This window comes from Sarcophilus harrisii, chromosome 3 (assembly GCF_902635505.1).
Source record: "Sarcophilus harrisii chromosome 3, mSarHar1.11, whole genome shotgun sequence".
Lineage (NCBI taxonomy): Eukaryota > Metazoa > Chordata > Mammalia > Dasyuromorphia > Dasyuridae > Sarcophilus > Sarcophilus harrisii.
Genome location: NC_045428.1, coordinates 72,959,748 through 72,984,534, shown reverse-complemented (window position 1 = coordinate 72,984,534; position 24,787 = coordinate 72,959,748). Strand labels below are relative to the sequence as shown.

Below are 24,787 nucleotides of genomic sequence, written 5' to 3'. Positions count from 1 at the left end.
AGCTATACATATTCAATAGGGATGGATTGTTAAAGAGTAACTTGGTTAGGATTAAAGAAAAAACAATTCAAAACATAAAAGTAAATTAAAATGATAAATAATTATGTGATCTAAATTAAATCTATTATCTAATATATTCATTATGGGATCTAAATTAAATCTAAATTATAGAATATACTGACTTAAGTAGAAGCAACTAAATTGTATAGTAAGTAAAGTGCTGTGTTTTCAATTGAAATACGAGTTCAAATTCTATTCCACACACTTACTGTTTGTGTGATTTTGAGTAAGTGTAACTTTGAACAAGTCACTGTTTTCATTTCCTTAATCATAAAATGGGGATAATAGAACCTACCTCTCAGGATTGTTGTGAGAATCAAATGAGATAACACATGTAAAATACTTTACAATGCTATAAAAATGCTAGTTATTTTTATTATATTAAATGTTTTGTTATAAGAAAAAGAGTGAATTAGGAGTTGCCCTAGACTTTATTTATTTGAACATGCAAAGCTAAGAGGCACAGTTGATAATGCTGGGCCTATCCTCTCAGAGCTGTTGTAAGACACTTAGTATAATGACTGGAAAATATTAGGCACTATTGTAATGCCAGCTACAATTAGTATTATCCATAATGTTTCTGATATCCTGTAATGTTTTGGTTATTTGCTTCTTTTTCAATACAGTGCCAAGGCAGCATAATTATATGATCTCCAGTATTTTTTTTAAATTACTAATTAATTCAAAGGACAAAGCCAACTTCTTTCAATTAATTTTCTTATTCTCCAGAAAAGCATCTTAATTTTCACTGCTATCAGTACCTGTAACTTTCCAATTATAACCAAACATTATTTCTGTATCACTAAACTAATACAACACCTTTCAGTCCCCACTTGGTTACACTAATTTAGTTGATAGAAAATAAAGTAAGAATGTCTCTCACCATTTCAATGATTTATACTAGGCATCCTTCTTTGCTGTAAACAAATCATAAACTACAAAATTATAATAAAACGTGACACTAATAGGCAGTTTTGATTGATTGTTGGATTTTTTTGTTTTTATTTTTTATGGGAAAAACTAGGAAAGTGCTGTTAGATGGGATGTGTTGATGTATTCCAGTTTTAAAACTGAGGAAATTGAGGCAAAGAGGGTCACACAGTTAATAAGGGTCTGAGACCCCAACTTGTCCTGACTCCAAGCATTCTATGTACTATAGCACCCCCTTGGTTTTTAGGATGTATAATTTTAAAAACCTTAAATGTACTATATTTTACAAATTAATACAAACCTTTAGTCATATGTATATTATATATAATGTGTATTATACATAATACACACACATATAGCCATGAAAATGTTAATTTATAATTAATACTGAAAGGGAAAGATTCTACTTGGGTATGTCATGTAGACACATGTATACAATTATTAAAATTCCTCTTCTATAACACAGCACTATTCAAATATATTTTAAGGACAACTGCCAAATCCTAATTTAATATGATCTCAGAACTTATCTAAGCATTCGACCTTGAAATTCTCAGATCTAAGAATTCCTTGCAAGCCAGAGCATGCAAAACCTTCCTTATATGCTACAACCTTTTATTTGGTTTTCTTTAGTGAATTAAAAAAATTTATTGATAATTTTTGCTTTTATATATCTTTCATTTCCAAATCTATCCCTCTCCCCACACTAATCCAGCAAATCTTCTTGGCTCTCTTGTTGCTTTTTTTCCTAGTATAACTACATTATTCCAGTTAAGACATGGTTTGCACTGCCTTCACATAGAGCATGACTAGAAAGACTGCTCAATCTGGAGCCAAAAGAACAGCATGAAACTCATACCCTTATTTTTAACATCTATGTCTTTTGAGAAGTAAGCTCCCTTCCAGGAGCCTCAATATCCTTATTAGTTGTGAAGAAGCTCATTTCTAAGTTCCTTCAAGCTCTAGATCCCCTGATTCTAAAGAATGCTCATGCCAACCACAAAGAAGTCTGGGATGTATTTGGGTGGGGAAAAGGAGTAAAAACATCACTGCCCTAGGTGTCATCCAAAAAAACAGGTATGTTCAGAGGACAATAATTTGTGACATGTATAAGAACCACAAAACCCCCCAAATTTCACAATTCCAAATAATGTTTGACTTGCTACTACTGGTTACTAAGTTCTCTATTAAACTGAATTTTAAAAAATAAATTAGTAATATTATAAATTCAATTCAATGAATAGGTGTTAAATATATTGTGGGCAATATGTTAGCGGCTAGGGACACAAAACACAAACACGAAACTTTGTCCTTAAAGAATGTAGAATAAAATAAATTACCAAAATTTATTAATTTAAAAATATAGTAATTAAAATACATTTAAAAGAAAATAAGAAACATGTAACATCTTTGTATTTCTCCTAATATTTAACACAAGTAGTAGAAACTTAACAAATGTTAGTTAAATGAAAAAAATGACAAAGTTAAAAAAGCAATGTGAGTACATTTCTCTTTTCATCCAGCAACTGTTACTTGAAAACTAACATTTGACCTTAGGACCAGGGACTCTTTTATAATGAAAACTAAAGACCTAATTAAAATGGAATGGAAGAAAAATCAATCAAGCCAAATTAATCTATGACTCAATAAATTAAATGAATTTATTTCATATAGAAATAGTACATTTAAGTCATCTGGCTTTTTAAATTAAGAAGAACAGAAAATGTTAGTTTATACACCAAACTAAATATACATGCACACACAGACATACACACCACGTAAACCTTTCACTTCAAAATCATGGCCATTTTAGAGCATACACACAAAGTGGAATGGTAAGGAGAGGCAATGAGAGGGGATAGGGAAAAAAAGGAGATACATACATATAGTTTTATATATATATATATATATATATATATATATATATATATATATATATAGGTATACATATAGACATTTATGTCTATGAATGTATGAACACAAAGAAATGTTTCTCATTTACCATTCTCATTTAATAACCTCATGAGTTACTGCTATAGACATTTAAAGCTGTGTTTCATTTTTCAAGAGGCACAAACAGAATGTCATTTCTTAATACTAATGTTACAGGCTAAATGAAATTCTTTCAAATATTTTTACCTTCATACTAGAAAGAAAATATAATTGTGGCACCTTTTCTTAATACAATTAAACAATTATTAAATGCCTATGATGTATATAAAGCGCTGTGTTAAGTTCTAAAGATACAAATATGAAAAATTCTATTTCCTATCCTCAAAAAACTAAAATCTAGTCAGGGAGAGGGGATCTACAAATAAATAACTATACAAAAAGAATGAAAATTAAGATTGAATAGGATATAATGAGAGCTTCAAGGGAGGCTTACTTCTAAGCATGAAGATGAAAGAAGTTGTCAGTGAAGAATGCGGCAGCTCCTGAAGGGAACAGCAGAAGATCAAGGTTTTAAGAACAGGTGAGATATGGCATTAGAATAACCAGTCTTGGGGTAAGGACTGAAGAAGAGAACTGAAGCTAAAAAAGTCATAGGATAGAAATAGGAGGAAATGATACATCCAAGTATAGGTTCAAGAGAACTAGAAGTGAGAACATTTTTTTAAAAGTTCACTGAATCATAATCTCAGAAACAGTCAGTAGGTATTTCAAAACCCAAGCAACATATGATTATATAGCTTTTCTTGAAAATCTGTAGTGGAGAGACCTACTTCTTAGGGCTATAATTATTGAAAAATTCTTCTTCACATCAACCTAAAATTGTTGTTTGCAACTTCAATCCATTGCTGCCAATTCTATCCTCTAGTATCATTCCCTCCCTCAAAAGAAAAAAATGTTCTTATACAAAACAGTCCTTGAAATATTTGAAACTTAGATGTCACTCTCATATGGATATTTTTCAGAAAAAACATTATCCTTAACTAAAATGTGTCATGAGGAACTAAATACAACGCTATATATGGTCTATGACAAAATTTAGATCTATCATCCATGCAGTACAAGATTTCATACTCTACTTGGGTTCCAAGTCACAATGTTGATTTGTATGTAAGTAGTTTCCTAAAATCCCTTAGTGTTTTCCAGATGAATGGCAGTCTAACCGCATCTCTTTTTAGTGTCCTCATAAAGTTGATTTTTTGGAAGGCAAGTGTTAGGTTTTACATTTATCCCTATGAAATTTTATCTTATTAGATTCCGCCACCAAACATCTAAATAGCCAAAATCTTTCTAAATACCAGCTTTCAACATATTAGCTATCTCTCCCAGTTTCAGTACACTGCAAATCTGATGATTTCTATGTTATCTATACTTTTATCAATGTTCTAGCAAACTACAGCCAAACAAAAGCAGCTACACCCAAAGAAAGAACACTGGGAAATGAGTGTAAACTGTTTCCATTTTTGTTTTTCTTCCCAGGTTATTTTTACCTTCTGAATCCAATTCTTCCTGTGCAACAAGATAACAACAATATATGTTATCTATACCTTTACCTTTATCAATGTCCTAGCAAACCTCAAACCATTAATGACTGCTTCTTTGGGTCTGTTCTTTCAAATAGTTTTTAATGAACCTAAATATACTTTTATTCAATCTATAAGACTGAAGAATAATAAGAGATTCTTTTAAATTCCTTGCTAAATTTAGGCGTACTATGTCTATGGGATTCCTCTAATGTAGTCTAATAACCTTATCAAAGAAGGAAATGAGGTTTAAATGGCATGACCAACATTGGCAAAACATTTTGAAATGTTATTATTAATACTTTCTTTTCTACATATTTACTAATCATTCTTTTAATAAAAAGTTTTAGTTTTTCTGACCTAGTCCTGGATAGGAAGTTTCCTGTAAAAAAAAAAGTGGAGAGAAAAAGAGGACTGTTTTGCCATCAATAAGGTAATAAGTACTAAGGAATATATCATCAACATAGACAAAGAAATCTGGGAAGGGTTTCAAAAAGTATAGTTTTGTAGGTTCTACAGGAAATCAATAATTAATTTACCATTAAAGATAAATAAATTACAAAAATACACACTAACATTAGAACTAATATTAGCTGATAAATAAGCAGGAAATGCTTCATATTGTGTCCAGGCACATTTTCCAGGGAATGAAATTAGAATAGAAATTAACCAAACTGCATACAATACTTACCTAATACCACTTTAAAAAGCTGGATTCAAAGAGATACTAAAGAAGGGAAAGGGACCTGTATGTGCCAAAATGTTTGTGGCAGCCCTGTTTGTAGTGGCCAGAAACTGGAAAATGAATGGATGCCCATCAACTGGAGAATGGTTGGGTAAATTGTGGTATATGAATGTTATGGAATATTATTGTTCTGTAAGAAATGACGAGCAGGATGAATACAGAGAGGATTGGCAAGACTTACATGAACTGACGCTAAGTTTAACGAGCAGAACCAGGAGATCATTATATACCTCAATAACGATACTGTATGAGGAAATATTCTGATGGAAGTGGATTTCTTCGACTAAGAAAAGATCTAACTCAGTTTCAATTGATCAATGATGGACAACATCAGCTACACCCAAAGAAAGAACACTGGGAAACTGTTAGCATTTTTGTTTTTCTTCCCAGGTTATTTTTACCTTCTGAATCCAATTCTCCCTGTGCAACAAGAGAACTGTTTGGTTCTACACACATATATCGTATCTACGATATACTGTGACATATTTAATATGTATAGGACTGCTTGCCATCTGGGGGAGGGGGTGGAGGAAGGGAAGGGAAAAGTCAGAACAGAAATGAGTGCAAGGGATAATGTTGTAAAAAATTACCCATGCATATGTACTGTCAATGAAAAGTTATAATAAATTTTTTTTAAAAAGCTGGATATCAATGTAGATAAGAAGTATACTGAATTTTGTTATTATAATAAAATTAATAAGCTGCAACATGATGATAACATTGATACATTCTAAAATTTTGAATCTAAGTCAAACGCCCCAGTCTGCCAATTCTATTCCCATGGGCCTTATGATTGAGCTTCTATGAGACTGAGAGTCATTGAACTTTTTAAAAAAATACTCTTACAGGTTAGACTTACATAAATTAATGCTGAGGGAAATGAGAAGAACCAAGAAAACACTGTACACAATAACAAGATTATGTGATGATTGACTGTGCTGGACTTGGTTCTTCTCAACTATGCAGTGACTAAAGACAGTTCAAGTAGACTTGGGATAGAAAATGCCATCCATATCCAGAGAGAGAAACTGATTGTAGATCAAAGCTTAGTATTTTTACCTTTCATGGTTTGTTTGTTTTTTTTCATGTATTTTTTCCTTTTTATTTTTCTTGCATAGTATGATAAATATGAAAATATTTTCAAAAGAATTGTATATATAACATTTTGCTTGGTATCTTGGGGAGGAGGAAGCTAAGAGGGGGAGGAAGAAAAATCTGGAACACAAACCCTTTCAAAATTGAATGTTGAAACTATCTTTACGTGCACTTGTAAAATAAAATGCTATTGACTTTTTTTTTTTTTAAAGAGAGATTTCTCTGCTTATCCCAGAGGGAGATGAGAGTAGAAGCAGAGAAGGGAACTTGATCTACCAGACCTGCCTTTTTCCATAGCAATGAGATTGATTCAATTTTGCATAAAAGCAAAAGCTCTCCTCCCACCTCACCCCTAGCTTCTTCCACTTTAGAATTTTAAAAAAATGAGTAAATCACTATAAAAATATTCTTATACCTCTAGTTCTCTTGCACCTGAATTTTGTTTTTATCTTTCTTCCTACTTCTAGCCTATGACTGTTCTAGCTTCAATTCCTTTCTTCATTCAGTCTTAATTTCAAGATCAATTATTTTAATGACACATTTGTCCTCTGCTCTTGCATCCTTCATCTTCTTCTGATCCTTCCAGATGCTATCTCCTTCAATGCCAAGTTCTCTAATCCCCAAGCTAGAAGTGAACCTAAGTTCCTTGAAAATCTGAACATCTGCCCTTTTCCAATATTCTACATTTTAAAAATCTTGATCATGTAACACTTATAATACCTTATAACAAGAGCTATAATTTTCTAAACTAACACAACAGAAACCAAATTTAACAGCAAGCCAACTTCTATTACCTATCCAATGAACAATAATTTTATTAAAATCCTACTTTGTGCAAAGCACATGCCAAGTACTATATATGAAATTATTCTAAATGCTGAGTTACTATAAAAACAAATAAGGATTTAATTTTCTTACTGCATGCATATATATCAAATAGTTTCAATTCTTTGAACCACCTGCTTCTTGAGTATTGAAGTTTAGTTTTACAATTCAATAAATTAATTATTAAACATTACTATGTTTTTAACACATTGTCCTAGAAAAAGTATAAAACATGGTACTTGTTCCCTAAGGCGTTCACAACATAACTGGAAAGAATAGTTCACATAAAACTATTAGCAAACAACATAGATGAGCATAAATAATTTAATGATAAACTATATGGCATGAAATTTAAGTAAGAAAGCATAAAAAGTTTCTGTTACTATTTTTGCTTCATGAGAAGCAAACTTCTTTATCAGTTCTTCTCTAGGGAAAAATTAAGTGAAATAGAACTGGGGGGATATTTCACAAACTAGGATATGTTTAAAATATATATGTATATATTTTAAAGACATATCAAGAATGAAACATGTGCAAAATATTTACTACACAAAAATTCTTAACACTAAATACTTGAATATATAAAATATTCAAGTTATTCCATCCATATAGCTTGATAATTATACCATTATATTCCTTTTTAATTTTAAAATTACAAACTAATGAATTAGGTATTCAATATTTGACTACCTCTTTCTTATTGTTATAGTTTTTTAGAGTTCATTCATTGCTCTCAAGTTCCCCCAAAATAATTTTAAAATATTATCTCAAAACAAATTCTAGAGCAGAAGAACCAATAAAAGGACAGAAACAATTTTCCAATTCAAAACATCTTAGAAAGCCAACAGGAAAGGAGTGTATTACTGAAGTGAGAATGAAGCAAAGTGCAATACAGGCAGGCCTAGCAAGCCAGCAGGAAAGTTCCTCCAGCACAAACCAGAAGTAAGCCCCCAAATCCCCCAAATCCAGGCACAGGCTAGATGCAAGATGCAACATCTTGGTGCAATAGCTAGCACATGTCCCATCTTAGAAAGTCAGAGCAATCTTTGAGGGCAATTAAATTGGCAACATCAGTCTGGATCCAGAGCTCTCAGCCTACAAATGGTAAGGAACCTAGACAGCTGGTCAGAAGGAAATTACAGGGAATACTTTTCTGGCATTGAGTGCAGGACTCTATTGCATTGTCTAATGGGGATCCAGCTCACAGATAGAGGTCACTCTCACAGTTGGTAAGCAAAAGCACTAGCACACTAGAGTGTCCAGCTACATGGCATGAGTCCAAGGTGGTAAAAAGTGGTTGTGGTTGCTCACAGACTAAAGCACAGGGCAGTGACCAACCATCTCTCTCTTAAGATTATGCTACCTTAGAAGAATTTACAACTTACAGATCCCCAAAATTAGGTCTGAAAAAAGCAGCACGAAAAACTCAAAAAGTCGGGACAGTACCCATACCCACAACCTACCTGAGTAGCAAAGCCCAATTTAAACATACAATTAAAATCAAGAAATAAGCTGGAAAAATTAGAGGGAAAAAAATCACTTACCTATAGAAAGTTACTATAGTGACAAGAAAAATCAAAACAGAAACTCAAAAGAGGACAACAAATGTCAAAATAGCTACATGTGAAGCCTCAAAAAAAAAACAAAAACAAAAAAAAACACAAATTGGTTGTCCCGGAGAGCCCCTCAAAAAATAAAAACAACTCCTTGGAAGAGTTCAACAAGGATTTTTAAAATCAAATAAAGAGAGGTATAAGGAAATTGGGAAAATAAATGAGAGTGGAGTAAGAAAATCATGAAAAACAAGTCAACAGCTTGGTATGGAAGATCAAAAAAATGGGGGGGAGGGGAATGCAAGAAAATTCACTAAGGAAAATAACTTCTTAAAAAAGTACAATTGGCCAAATGGAAAAGGAGACATAAAAGCTCACTAAAGAAAGTAATTTCTTAAAAATCAGAATTAAACAAGTGAAAGTTTGAAAAAAGAAAATAGCCTAAACATCATCTTTTAATAAATTATTAAAGAAAATTGCTCTGATATCCTAGAATGGGAAGATGAAATAGAAATTGAAAAAGTCTATCAATTATCTCCCCGCAAAAAATTCTAAAATGAAAACGCTCAAAAATATTACAGGCAAATTCCAGAACTCTCAGGGTGAGAAGTAAATACTGTAAGCAACCAGAAAGAAACAATTCAAATATTGTGAAGCCACAGTCAGGATTACACAAGGTTAGTAGCTTCTGCATTAACAGATTGGGGGGCTTAGAATATAATAATCCAGAAAGCAAAAAAATATGAATTACAACCAAGGATATCTTCCCAGTGAATATGATTATAATCCTTCAGAGGAAAAAAATGGAAAATTAATAGAGCACTTTCAAGCATTCCTGATGAAAAAAACCAGAAAGTTGATTGGAAACATTTATTTTTAAATAGAAGTCTCAAGAGAAGTATAAAAATGGTAAACAGAAAAGAGAAAATTTAAGGGACTAAAGAAAGTTAATTTACTGTTTATGTTCCTATATGACAAGATGATACTTGTAATTCTTAAGAACTTTATTACTATTAGGACAGTTGGAAAGACTACATACAAAGACAGAGGATATGAATGTGAATTGACTGTGATGCAATGAAATAAAACAAAACAAAATTAAAGAGTGAGAAAGAGAGGATGCACTGGGAGAAGGTAGAAGGGAGAAGTAGAATGGGGTAAGTTAAACCACATAAAAGATGAAAAAGCTATTTCAGCAGAGGAAATGATTGGGGGAGGGGAGTGGAGTGACAAGCAATACTTAAACTTTACTCTCACTGGAACTGGCTCAAAGAAGGAATAACAGTATAGAAATTTATTTTATCTTATAAGTAAGATTTTATCTTATTTTATTTTATCTTATAAGTAAGAGCAGAAGAAGATAATAGAAAGAGAAAGAACTGATAGAAAGGAAGGCAGATTGGAGGAGGTAGTGCTAAAAAGCAGAACACTTGTAAGAACACATAAGGAAAGAGACAAGAATAAACTGGGGTAAAATAAGCAAGAGAGAAATACATAGCTATCCTAACTGTGAATGGGATGAACTAATCCATAAAAGAAAAGAAAATAACAGAGATTAAAAACCAAAATCTTAAAACAAATATGTTTAGTAGAAACATATTTAAAGTAAACACACACACACACACACACACACACACACACCCGACACACATGTAAGGGGCTTGAGCAGAATTTGTTATGCTTCAGCTGAAGCTAAAAAAAAAAAAAAAAAAAGCAAGGGTAGAAATCACGATCTCAAGTAAAGCAAAAACAAAAATAGATCTAATTGAAGGAGATAAAGAAGGAAATTAAATTACATCCTGCTAAAAAGGTACCACAGACAATAAAACAGGATCAGTACTAAACCTAAATGCACCAAATGATACAGCATCTAAATTTTTAAAGAAACTAAATGAGTTACAAGAGGAAATAGACAATAAAACTCTACTAGTGGGAGATCTCAACTTTCCCCTCTCAAAACTTAGATAAATCTGATGCCCCCCCCTCCCAAAAAGACAAAAAATAACGTAAGGAGGTGAAGAATTTTAGAAAAGTTAGATATAAAAAACTAGTACACAAAACTGAATGGAAATATAAAGAATTATACCTGTTTCTCAGGGATACATGACACCTACAAACAACAACTGACCATGTATTTGGGCATTAAAAACCTAACATCAAATATAGAAAAACAAATATTAAATGCATCCTTTTAGACCATAACACAATAAAAATCAAAGGGTCATGGAAAAATCAATTAAAAATTTATTGGAAACAAATTAGTCTAATTCTAAAGAATAAGTAGATCGAATATGCAATTTTATCCAAATTAACCCATAGATTCAATATGATTCCAACTAAATTAACAAAAAAATTTTTTTACTGAGCTAGAAAAAATAATACAATTCATTTGGTAAGATAAAAGGTCAAGAATATCAAAAGAATTAATGGGAAAATGTAAAAGGAAGCTTAGCAGTAGCAGATAACTATATTATAAGGCAATAATTATCAAAACTGTCTGGTACTGGTTGAGAAACAAGTAGTCAGTGGAGCAGAATAGAAATACAATCTATTGTAGCAAATGAATCTTCTTTGATAACTGTAGAGATTTAAATTTTGATGATAAAATTTCATGATTTGATTAAAACAAACAACAACAACAACAAACACATTAAGAGCCTGGAAAGCAGAACGGCTGAAACTGAGCATAGACTTTTATCTTACAACATTAACAAGATTGTCAAAATGGATATATATTCTAGATATAAGAAAGGGAGACATTACAAGAAAATCTGAAGAATGGAATGTATTATCTATCAAAACTTATGAATAGGTAAACAATTCATCTACAAACAAGAGATAAGAGTATTGTATGGTGTAAATTGCCCTTTAACCCAACAATAACACTATTAGGTCTATTTCCCAAGATAATTAGGAGAAAAGGAAAAGAACCTAAATGTTCTTAAACATTTATAGTAGCTCTCCTTTGTGGTAGCCAAAAAAAAAAAACTGCAAATTGCCTTAAATTAATGAATGGCTAAACAAATTGTGATAAAAATTCATGTTATTCTGCCATACAAAATGATGAGTTCAATGATTTTGGAAAAGCATGGAGAGATCTCCATGAAATAATCAAGAGCAAAATGAACAGAACCAAGAGAGCATTGTATACAGTAACAATATTGTTTTAAGAATAACTTTGAGTGACCAAGTCATTCTAATATAAACACCCAAATTAACTGCAAAGATCCTAAGAAAATGCTGTTTGCATCTAGAAAATGTACTGATATATATGTGTGTGTGTATTATGTTATGTATATATATATATATATATATATACACATACATATATTTATATACATAACATAATACACACACAAGCTTTGTGTCTAATAGTAATCATTTTGAAGTTTCAGAGGGTGGAGGGAAGAGGGGAAAAAAATAAGTTACTTCATTGTAATTTTGAAAGGAATAGCAAATTGTACTTAATGGACCTGCAATTTTTTTTCTATTCCACTTTTGTTATGGAAATACTTATTTTATTTCTTAAGTTCAGAATAAAATAAAATTTGTTAAAAAGAAAGCCTGTATTTTAAAAAAGAGAAGAGATTGAAGAATAAATCATAAAAATTATCAAAACTTTCATTAAAGAGAATGACAACAAGAAGACAACATACCAAAATTTATGGGTTGTATCCAAATCAGTACTTAGGAAAATGTGTATCTCTAAATGCTTATATCAATAAAATAGAGAAAGAGCAGATCAATGAATTGGGTATGCAACTAAAAAAAAAAAAAACCCAGGAAAAAAAAGCAAATTAAAAATCCCCAATTAAGCATTGGAAATCCTGAAAATAAAAGGAGAAACTAATAAAACTGAAAGACAACCTTTGGACTATTAAATAAAATTAGGAGCTAGTTTTATGGGAGAAAAAAACAATAAAGTAAACCATTGATTAATTTGACTTTAAAAAAAGAAAACCAAATTGCCAGTATCAAAAATGAAAAGAATGAATTCATTATTCATGAAGAAGAAATTAAAGCAATTATTAGGAGCTATTTTACTCAAATACGTGCCAATAAATATGTGCCAATAAATCTAAGCAAAATCAATGAATATTTACAAAAACATAAATTGCCCAGATTAATGGATATCCATCAGTTGAAGAATGGCTGAATAAATTGTGGTATATGAATATTATGGAATATTACTGTTCTGTAAGAAATGACCAACAGGATGATTTCAGAAAGGCCTGGAGAGACTTACACAAACTGATGCTGAGTGAAATGAACAGGAGGACCAGGAGATCATTATATACTTCAACAACAGAACAACAACAGTTCTGATGGACCTTGCCATCCTCAGCAACGAGATCAACCAAATCATTTCCAATGGAGCAGTAATGAACTGAACCAGCTACACCCAGAGAAAGAACTCTGGGAGATGACTAAAAACCATTACATTGAATTCCCAATCCCTATATTGATGTCCACCTGCATTTTTGATTTCCTTCACAAGCTAATTGTACAATATTTCAGAATCTGATTCTTTTTGTACAGCAAAATAACGGTTTGGTCATGTATACTTATTGTGTATCTAATTTATATTTTAATATATTTAACATCTACTGGTCATCCTGCCATCTGGGGGAGGGGGTAGGGGGTAAGAGGTGAAAAATTGGAACAAGAGGTTTGGCAATTGTTAATGCTGTAAAGTTACCCATGCATATAACCTGTAAATAAAAGGCTAAAAAATAAAAAAAAAAAAAAAGAAGAGGAAATAGAGTACTTAAGTAATCCCATCTTAGAAAAAGAGCAAGTCATTAATGAATTCCCTAAGAAAAATATTTCCAAGGCCAGAGGAATTCACAAATGAATTCTATTCAACATTTAAAAGAACAATTAATTTCAATACTATATAAACTATTTGGAAATCTAGACAAAGAAGGAATTCTACCAAATTCCTTTTATAATGTAAATATAATGTTATACCTAAAAACCAGAGGAAAAATTTTGGACCAACTTCTCTAATAAATACTGATAAAAAAATTTTAAGCAACAAGATTACAGTCATATATCACAAGGATCTTACACTATGACCAACTGAGATTTATACCAGGAATATGTTAGGAAAATTATCAGCATTATTAACCATATCAACAACAAAACCAAAAGAAATTACGATTATATCAATAGAAGCAGAAAAAACTTTTTACAAAGTACAACACCCTTTCCTTTTAAAAGCATTAGAAAATATGGGAATAAATGGAACTCTCTTTAAAATGGTTAAGTATTATCTATCTAAAACTTCTGGGAAACATTATCTGTAATGCGAATAAGTTAGAAGCCCATTTCACTAAGACAAGCTGTGAAGCAAGGATGCCTATTAATCACCACTATTATTCAATGTTATACTAAAAAAAACTCATTATAGCAATAAGAGAAGAAAATCACCTAAGCTCAGGATTTAGTCTGAGTGCTGGCTCATCACCTTGATCAAGATATAAAATAGTCAGATTGGATCATCTTTGTGGTAAGATTAAGATCTTGACCATAAAATAACATAAAACACAAGTGAATATCTAAAGGGGTTAAAAAAAAAAAAAAAGATCCACTTACATATAGTTTTTATTATTGCCAAAACAATTGTTTTCTCCTTTTACTGAAGCTGAATAATATAGGAAGGCAAATAGCATATACACATACTCAACTTAACTACACCAACAATATAAACAGAAGGGAATACTTTTTTTAACCATCTAAAGGATAAAAAATGCTGATATAATTTAGAACGAAAGTTTGCTATAACATCTTAATTACTGATAATTAATGAGTATCATTGTTGTTTACCAAATAATTGCTATATATACTAAAATCTAACAATTTCACACTTACACCATGACACTTTTTCTAATGGGCTTCTCATCCAAATCTTCATCTGAGCTGCTGTCAGTTGCATCAGAGTCTAAACCCTCTTCAACATGAGACAACAACCCTGTAGCCGACAGTGCAAACTTCTGAATTTCTGCAATGGTGCACCTTGCAAAACCATTTTTTGTATCTTTCCACAAATCATTCTCTGAATTAGATAAGCAGACTTCTGGTTTAATTTCAGTGCATCTGTGGAAACTATTGTCTAGAATCCTGGCAGGTTCGTGAAAAATCCTCATTCTTTGGGACTGATGCTTCATAGAGAATTTCATCTGCTGACCACAGTGTTTAACAACATGTTTTGCCAGTAGCATCTGCAAATGTTTCTGAGTTCTTTTGGCCTGGCTAAGGAGAATTTTTTGTTTGCTTACACAATGAAGTAAACGAGCATTCACTTCTTCTTCTTTCTCAGTGACAGGGGAGCTAATGAGTACATTTGGGTGCACAGGCCAAACTTTCTTTTGAGCACACTGCAAAAAACTCTTTTTACTCTCAGCAACAGAAGCTTTATCCAAAAGACCATTCTTTTGGTACCATTTACAGTTTGGAAGTTCTATGTTTTCCACACTACTGACTTTGGTTACATTAGAATCCAAAACACTTGGCAAATCAGTCATGCACTGGCTTGTGGTCTCTGATAAAGGTTCCTTTTTGATGAACTCTTCAGAATTAGGAGGACAAATTCTACTAAGCCTAATGCTGGTGCCATTCCTTAGCACATTTTTTAGCTTACTGCAATTAGGGTCCCCTAACTTTTTTTGTTTATAATTTTCACTATACATGTTTATTGAAGAATTAGAACTCATTAGAAAGACTGTCTGATAATGTTTTGAAGGCTGAGGAGAGCCAAAGTGTTTTAAATTCACAAAATTAGCATTAAGGCTAGGTTCAGGAGTTGGAAACCCCAGCATTGAGCAATTAATCTGTGTGATGGAGTCTCCCTTTAGGTTTTCTTCAACAGTTCCTGGACTTTCCATACAAAGCACTGTGTCAGACTCCATGGTTCTAGACAAAGAAGATGACAAGTGGATACCATGTCCCTTCATTTCGGCCTCTCTCAAAGCTGGGGTCATGGCGACTCCTATGGGTAATTGCCGGAAGCCTGGAAATAAAATAGAAAAATGAATAATCAAATATTTACACACTTAGACATTAAGTTTTTTCACTAACACATAACTTTTCTAGACAATGCACTGTACATTTCTGATTTAAAAGAATAGAATGAAGTTTCTTTCCCTTCTAATGCTCCATCATCAGCTGTTTCTATGTTAGGCAAGACTTTAGATAGCTTATCAGTATGGCAATAAGGGCAAAAAGTACTGTTTCTTCTGTGAAATTGAAGCTAAAATGCCAAAGTTTCAAAGCATGTGGACATCATACACAGAGGAGTTACTCAAAGAAATATCTAAGTGAAGGAATTAAAAAATGCATGGAAGTTAATGTCAAAACTTGTATTTAGACAAATGCATAAGATCTAAAAGAAAAATTTTCTAGCCCTGAATCTAGGCCCTTATTTTGACTGTATAGTTTCCTTAAAAGCTAGAATTAAATATTTTTAAAAGTGTGTATAATTGTTTTATTCTACATTTATGAGTATAATATTCACTTTAAAAACTTATTTTAATCACCTATATTCCAATATCTAAAACTCAAAATATTCTATTACAATAACTATATCTACACTAAACAAAAAGATTTTGAAAATACTCATGACTTAGAAACTATGAACCTATATAGTTTAACCTTTAATATAAACTCTCCCATTCTAAACCATACCTGAATAAGAATTTCCTCTGTCACATAACCAACAAATGGTCATCTAGCCTTTGCTTGATATTTTCACTGGAATGGAAACTACTAACTAATTAACTACTGAGATGTCTAGCTTATTTCACTTTCAAATGGCTCCTGTTGTTAGAAATTTTACCTTATTATCAAGCTTAAATTTGCCTTTCTGCAAATTCTACTTGTTTGTAGTGTTTTCCATGTCCAAGAAAAACAATTCATCCACGTGATACCCATCAATGACTTGATGGGAATTGTTACATTTTCCTCTTAAGTCTTTCCTTAATATCTCTTTAAAATTCCAAGCTCCTTTAAACTAATCTTGCTTGATGTAACAAAAACTAGAGGCTCTTTATTACTCATGTGATCCTCCTCTAAGTACATTTTGCTTCTCAGAAAGTTACTTAAAAGCATAAAATATTCAATCTGGATGGGGCCTACATAATTACCTAACTTAACACTTGTTTATAGATGAAGAAACTGAAAAGCTAATTGGGTTAGTGGCAGACTCAAGACTAAGGATTTGGGTTACCTAACTCCTAGTTTAGCGAATGCTCTACACTAATCCACACTGCTTCCATACGATGGACCTATGCTCATATTTTAACAGAACAATGTATCATTATGGTATGAGCTATTATACTGTAGTTTAGGGGGAACTGCTAGGCACTGGCATTTTGAAGATGCAAAAATCTATATAGTTTCTTGGCTACATGCAGGAACACAATAAATATTAATATTAAAGCATAACAAACAAGCAAAAGATATCACCAAGAGAGAAATGGCCCATATGCACAAAATATTTATAGCAATTCTTTTTTTGTTGTTATATCAAAGATCTGGAAAGAGGCTGCTCATCAACTGAAAATATATGGTTTCATCTAAAATTTGATTTTTCTGTGTTTTTTGGTAGATGAGAATGTGCATGTTTATTTGTCAAGTTAAGAATGACCAAAAAAGGTCTAGGTAAGTAACATAAGAGAATCAGTCTAATCCCCTATGTATTCTACATCTAGAATAAGTGGCATCATTATTATGACCATAAAAGGCATAATAAGGTTCCTACACTTCCTTTTAAAGGGGAAAAGATTAAATCATGACCAATGAACTATATCTATTGAGTATTATTATATTAAATCTATGTTATTTAGCATGAAATGGTCTTAAATGACCAGTGTAATTCAATTCATAAAGGGATATTATAGGGGGCACCAAGAATACTCAATTTACATAACACAATGAAGAATACAAAGAGTTTTCTCAAAAAAAAAAGATTAATCTTTTCTATACATTTAATTCTTGATTATTGGTGTTCAAATGATAATAATTTTTTAAAAAGCAGTTCTTTTGATCCAACTATTCTGGAGAACATGGAGCTATGCACAAAAGGCTATCAAACTGTGCAAACCCTTTGATCCAGCAGTCTCTCTGCTAAGCCTGCATCCCAAAGAGATAATAAAAAAGGGAAAAGGACCGGCACATGAAAAATATTTGTAGGAGCCCTTTTTGTTGTAGCAAGAAACTGGAAACTGAGTGGATGCCCATCAGTTGGAGAATGGCTGAATAAGTTATGGTATATAAATGTTATGGAATATTATTGTTCTGTAAGAAACGACCAGCAGGATGATTTCGGAAAGGCCTAGAGAGACTTACGTGACTTGATGCTAAATGAGAACCAAAAGAACATCATACACAGCAACAGCAAGATTATATGATGATCAATTTTGACAGATGTAGTTCTTTTCAATAGAGAAGTGATTCAGGCCAGTTCCAATGGACATGTGATGGAGAGAGCCATCTACATCCAGAGAAAAGACTGTGGGGACTGAGTGTGGATCACAACACAGTATTTTCACTGTTTTTGTTGTTTGCTTGCTTTTTGTTATCTCATTTTTTTTTCCTTTTTGATCTAATTTTTCTTGCACAGTAAGCTAATTGTGGAAACATGTGCTAAAGAATTGCACCTGTTTAATATATATTAGATTATTTGCCATCTAGGAGAGAAGGGAGGGAAAAAAATTTTGGAACATAAGGTTTTACAAGTGAATGTTGAAAACTATTTATGCATATATTTTGAAAATAAAAAGCTGTTAAAAAATAAAAAAGCAATTCTTTGATATCAAACTATATCCAACAGAATCTCCCTCCCATGTTTCTCTGCATTCCTGCGCTCTGCTATTCCAATAATTATCTTCTTTGATAAATATTTACATTGACTGGACATGCATACTGGATCACAGCACAGGAAAAAAAAATCATAATTCTTTCTCCCTCAAGAAGCTTAGTTTAATAAGAGTGGGCTTCAGTAGTTGATACATAATTAAATTTAACAAGCATTTTATCAATTATCTACACTATGTCAGGCATAGTCTATATGCTGGAGGATAGAAATTTTTAAATTAAAACCCATTTTAAAGACTAACATACTACACGAACACAAATAAGTAAATGCAAATAAACACAAAGTAATAGGAAGAGGAAGGAACTAAAAACTGGGAGCAACATGAAAGACCTCCTCTTGTAAGAGACTGGATCTTGAAAAGAGGACAGGATTCCAATAGCCAAGGTAAAGAAGGAAAGCATTTTAGACATGAGGGAAAGGTACCACAATATCACATACTGGGAATAAGCTAGATCAGTGAGAAGAAAGAATATATATTAGGAAAGAATATGCAGTTAGTCTAGGAAGAGTCTAGAGTGCAACAAGACTTTTAAATACCAAAAAGAAAAATTTGCATTTTATCCTTTAAGCAACAAGATACCACTGAAGCTTCTTGTTGAGGGAAATGATGTGGTCAGAACTGTGATTTAGAAATATTAATTTGACAGCTATGTGAAGGAAGGAAGGATTGGATTCTAATTGGAAAATTAGTAGATTACTACAATAGTAATAGGAAGAGATAATGAAGGGCTGAAGTAAAGAGAGAAATGTTGCAGAGGTAGAATCAACAAAATTTGACAACTGATAAGATATAGGGAGATAAGCCAGGAATTGAGAATAACTTCTACATTACAATTCTGAGTTACTAGAAGAATGGTGATATCGTCTACAGGGGGGAAAAAAAAGAATGTAGAAGGAAAGGTAGATTTAGGGGAAAATATGAAATATGTTTTAGATGGTTTATATGTGAACTGCCTATAGAATATCTAGGTAAAACTGTAGAACAAGGAGATGGAGTTACAAGACTGGAAGAGAGGAAATAATTAAGGAAGACACACTGAAAAATAAATTCTTCATATACTAATTGTTAACTGGAATGCCAAACTACAATTTACTTCTTCAATATGCAAAAGGAATCTGTGGTTTCACCAATGTAGTTACTCCCTTCACTAAAAAAAAAAATTCTAGTTTCTCCTCTGATGCTTCATTATGGTATGGGGATAATAGAGTTTCCAACGGCTATGTCAATAGAATTCAGATTCTAGTAGATACTGCCAAACTGGAAAGTGCTTTAGATATGGGCCTAGAGATGGACTATATCATCTAAGAATCGGCCTACCTAAGAGCATAAAAGCTTTTCAAAGAATAGGCTACCATATGGTATTTTGGCTCCAGCAACTTATGAAACTATGGGTTGCTAAAGCTACAAATCTACAAAATATCCAAACTTAATGATGCAAACTCCATAATATTCTTTCAAAGTGAAAAAGAATGGACAATAATAGACAATCAAAATACCATCCATTCTGTGTCATCTGTATATGATAAAGAATAGTCAGTATACAGATAATTATCTTTATATAACTACTTTTAACTACAGAATTCCACAATTACATTTGATTTAAAACTAAAATTAAAGTCTTTTGCATATGGCAAAGACAAAAAGGTTTCTGGCTTTCTAGGTAGCAATAGTCATCAACCTTGAAAAAAATACAAAAATTGGGGCAGCTAGATGGCACAGTGGATAGAGCATCAGCCCTCAAGTCAAGAGTACCTCAGTTCAAATCTGACCTCAGCTGTGTAACATTTCCTAGCTGTGTGACCCGGTCAAGTCACAACCCCAATTGCCTCAGGAAAAAAAAAAAATCTTCAAGCTGGCAATCCACAATTAACTTTATGTATACATTTTTTTCTTGCAAGTCTTAATACCCTTCCCTCAAAAAAGAAAAGAGGTGTCCAAATATCTGAGAAATGATAAAACTGGTGAGATTGTATACTTCACAAAAGTCTGACAGTGACTCAAAGCTGTCACTCTGAAGTTTACTGTTATTATAAATCAAATCAAATTTATTTAATAAAGAATTAAAATGCTCAAATCATTGCCAGAGCCATAACTTTTATTATTGTTAACTTGCGCTTTCATCCAGAGAACATTTCTTCTGAGCTAAAAAGAAAATGATTTATTTGCAGAAATGTTGTGAACCTTTAAATAAACTTTTTTCCTGTTGCTTCCAAAATGTTTCTCTTAGTGGCTTTACCTATAATTTTCACAAGATTTATAATTTTAAGAAAATTTTAAGTTATAAATCTTTGAGGATTTGGTATTAAATGGAATTCAACAATCTGTCAACATGGAATATTTAGCAAAAATGTATATTCCACAGATTGCTTACAATTGGAAAAAACACAAAATTAATTTTTATTGAGTTGTGTTTGATACTTGGTAACAAAATATTTATGAATCAAAGTATCTTCATAATAAACTTCTGGCAATTTTTTTTAATATTGGAAGCATAACATGCTAGAAGATCTTCCCTTAGTTTAATAATCTTAAATCTATACTAAGATTTACTCTTAAGGCAGCTAAATAGCACAGAGGAGAGAGCAGGCCCTGAAGTCAGGAGAACCTGAATTCAAATCCATCCTCAGACATTTAACACTTACCAGCTGTGTGAAACCCAATTGCCTCACCAAAAAAATAAAATAAAATACCAGCTAAAACTAAGATTTACTCCTGGGAAAATTCACATTAAAAGCAAATTTCAAAATCTTGCTTACCTTATTCTAAAGTCCAAAAAATTTGTGATGTTTATATTGTCTACTGAAAGGTTTTTTTAAAATTTAATTTTCAATCTGAAAAGTAATAAATCAAATTTACTCCTTAAATATTTAAAACTCAAGAAAATTATAATTTGAATTGACCATTTCAGACTACTAACATGTATGATGAGTAATTTTGAATAATAGAAAAAACTAGCAAAAAGAAAACCAAGTCATTCTCCTGAATTTTTAGAAATTCAAGGATCCTACAGTAAGGAGAATTAATATATGTATGTACATATATGTATAAATATATTAATCATATTTCTCTTTGACAATTTTCCTTCAACAACAACAAAAAAGGTAGAACATAAGAATTAATTCACAGGCTAATAAAATAAAAAAGGAAAGCATTCATGCAGATTACTGATATCTATGGTTGCTTAGGAGGAACACGTAAACATAGTTCTACGGTGTCATGTTTTCCAGATTCCTTTATAGAACAATTTGGAAAGTTTCAACTTACAGCAGTTTGCTATAGTAATTGGCCATGTACTGGAAGTGGTTAGTTCAATTCCTTAAAAGTTTATAAGTAAGAATTTATTAGTGAGATATTTTATAACTAAGAAGTTCTACTTTTAAAAAAATACCTAAAAAGGAATTCTCTTTGAAACTAAAGGAATTCAATTAAGGATAAAAAGAACTTGGGTGGTCACATACATCAAACAAATTATACTTCAAATAGAGCTCATTAATTTTTAGTTATCAGTGCATGACTCAAAAACATAACTGAAGAAGAGTTATCTACTTGATTGTTAATGATGGTATGTAAATCTAGATACAGCAAATTTACATTTTAAAAAAAACATTACAAAGTTAACTCAGTCATAACGTCAATCTCAAATTAATTTTATATGCCAGAATATGTAGAGTATACCATCTAAAAATATTACATGTAGGTCTCACAAATACGTCTAATAATACCTGGGAATTAGGAGAGAAAAGTGTAGGATTAGGCACACAGCCAATGTCAGAACAAAGAGATAAGAAGAATTAATGATAGATTTTGAAAAGAAGAAGCATTCAAAACAGTTCTATTTAATAATACCTAACATTTACAAAATAATATCTAACATTATATAAATATCAAACAGCTTTGTCTTTTCAAACCACTCTATATATGTTATCACATTGGTCCTCATAACAAATTAGCAAAAGAGGTACTATTTTTATCCCCATTTTGCTGATAAGGAAATTGAGACTGAACAAGATTAAATGATTTGCACAAATCACACAGCTAGTTGGTATCTAAGACAGGATTTGAAATCAGGTCTTCCTGACTCCAGGTTTAGCATTCAATCTACTTTACCTGGCATCCTAATCTAAAAAACATTCATATCCATTTGCAAGTAAGAAGAAATGCTAGAAAACTAAGTAAAATGAAAATAATTAAGACACTAAAAGTGATCTATTGGTTTAGGAAAAAATTTTGAAGTTCACATTATCAAACAGCATTTACTGTGCATGAGTGAGATAAGGTGCTCCATATACATTAATTTTCCAAATATTAGAAGCTTACCCTTTAAGCAACCAATCTGTTTTATAGTTAACCATTTTTATGTAAATTGATAAAACATTTCTACATTTTATCTACCATCTTAAACACAGTATACTAAACAAAATTTAAACTTTGCTTGATGTCATTGTTAGGAATATCAATTATTATACTGTGTCAAAAACAAAACCAGTCCCCGGAGTTACTAAAAATACTGTTATTAAGATGGATTATTATAGCTGGTGACTTTGCTATAGTTGATTCTGCTACTTCCAGTTATTCCTTTTGTCATTATTAAAGCATATAGATGGACATTGAAACATTTCTAGTCACAGTATGCCTGGAGGCTGATTTTCTTCCTTAGTTTTATTAAGATGAAGATGACTTGTTCAAATGCTCTGATACCCCAACTGGTTCCTTGGCCCCATGGAGAATTCCCAAAGGAGAAGAACCTCAGTTTGGGACCAGACCTAGTGCTTTCTCCATATGTGGGATATTCTAAGAGCATGTCATCCACCACTCTTGAGATGAATCTAGAAACAGGATAACATATAAATTTAATTTAATCCACAAATACCAGATTTGCATGTTTACTTAGATGAACTACTCACTAGATGGATCCATCCCTAGAACAACTCCACCAATGTAACCATCACCATTTCATCATCTCTACACTACTGATGGTAGTACCCCTAAATCAACCGATACCTTCCTAGTCCTTTTTTAAAATTTTGCTTTTGAGAGGGATTCATATGTGTGATTTCATTCTTGCTAGGCAATCCTGGCACAGAAAATCCTTCCATCAAAGTAGATGGTCAACATCTCTGTAAGTTACATTCTTAGAAAATTGGCTGAGGAACAGATGTTAAATGACTGGTCAAAGTCATAAAAACCAGTATATATAAGAAACTGCACTTGAACACAGATCTTTCTACTCCAAGAATGGCTCCCCATATCACATTGCCTCTTTTTAACCACTCCTATTATTTGTAAATGTGAACCTCCTGTTCCACTAATATCTGTGACTGAAATGCGCTGTCTCCCAATGCAAAGATCTCTTTCCACTTACTTTTCCTTGTCCTTTCATCCCCATTCAGCTCAATGCTACTCCTCTCAATTCTCTTTCTTCCTCTCCTTTTCTTCCATCATATTATGAATCTACTCTATGGTTAATAAACTCCCCTTCATTCAGAATGTCAATCTATACTTTGTCTTTTTTCTTGCATTCATAAACAGAAATCCAGTTACTCTAGAAGACATTACATTCTTGTCCACCCTCTTCAGTGCTATTTACTTCCTATATCTCCCCAAACACTGAGCAAACACACCCCAAACCTAGAGCAGCAGAAATATTTACCTCCTCACTACCATTTTCAAATCCTTCTGACATCATCAGTCAATAACCTCTCTTTTTTTGAAGTTCATTCTAACTGTATAGCATAGTCTAGATCGTTATGAGTATAATTTACCAGCTACAGAAACACACTTCATCCTTGCCAAGAAATTCAATACCCAACACAGTATTCCCTTTATGGTCCATATAACATGACTTGAAGCTCAAAGATCATTTCCAAAAAGCTAAAAATTGTTACTAAGAACCATGTCCAGTCAAGCAGTGATTAGTGAATGCTCATTTGGAATATTTGGTTTCTTGGCATCCTGTCATCTAGTGGGTTGTAGAAGTCTATATCCAAGAAACCACTGCTTGTACCCTATTGTTGACAATATTTTTTGATTTTGTATACCAATCTGGCCTGCAAAACAAAGAAGGGAAGGAGTCTACCTCTTTATTGCCTAGAAATGATTGCAGTTGTTGGACACAGATCTAAGATGACAGATATAAGTAGCATCAAACCAAGATAAGGGGATCCTGGCGAGCTAATGATCATTACAAAAAGGTATGAGGACTAGTTTAATGCTTAGCCCTTAAGCCAG

General features: G+C 32.1%; 1 protein-coding gene across 6 annotated transcripts in view; it reads right to left on the bottom strand.

Annotated features, from left to right (window-relative positions):
• KANSL1L (KAT8 regulatory NSL complex subunit 1 like) overlaps positions 1–16,184 on the bottom strand; it is a 160,925-nt gene extending 144,741 nt beyond the window's left edge. For 2 of the 6 annotated variants that reach the window (XM_031958114.1, XM_031958117.1), the window contains exon 1: positions 14,556–15,749. In XM_031958114.1, coding sequence (XP_031813974.1) covers positions 14,556–15,664 — 1,109 coding nt within the window. In that variant the 5' untranslated portion in view covers positions 15,665–15,749. Of the gene's footprint in view, positions 1–14,555 lie in introns of all 6 variants that reach the window. The other 4 variants (XM_031958118.1, XM_031958116.1, XM_031958115.1 and 1 more) reach the window with 4 other exon arrangements.
• Between the last annotated feature and the right edge of the window lie 8,603 nt (positions 16,185–24,787).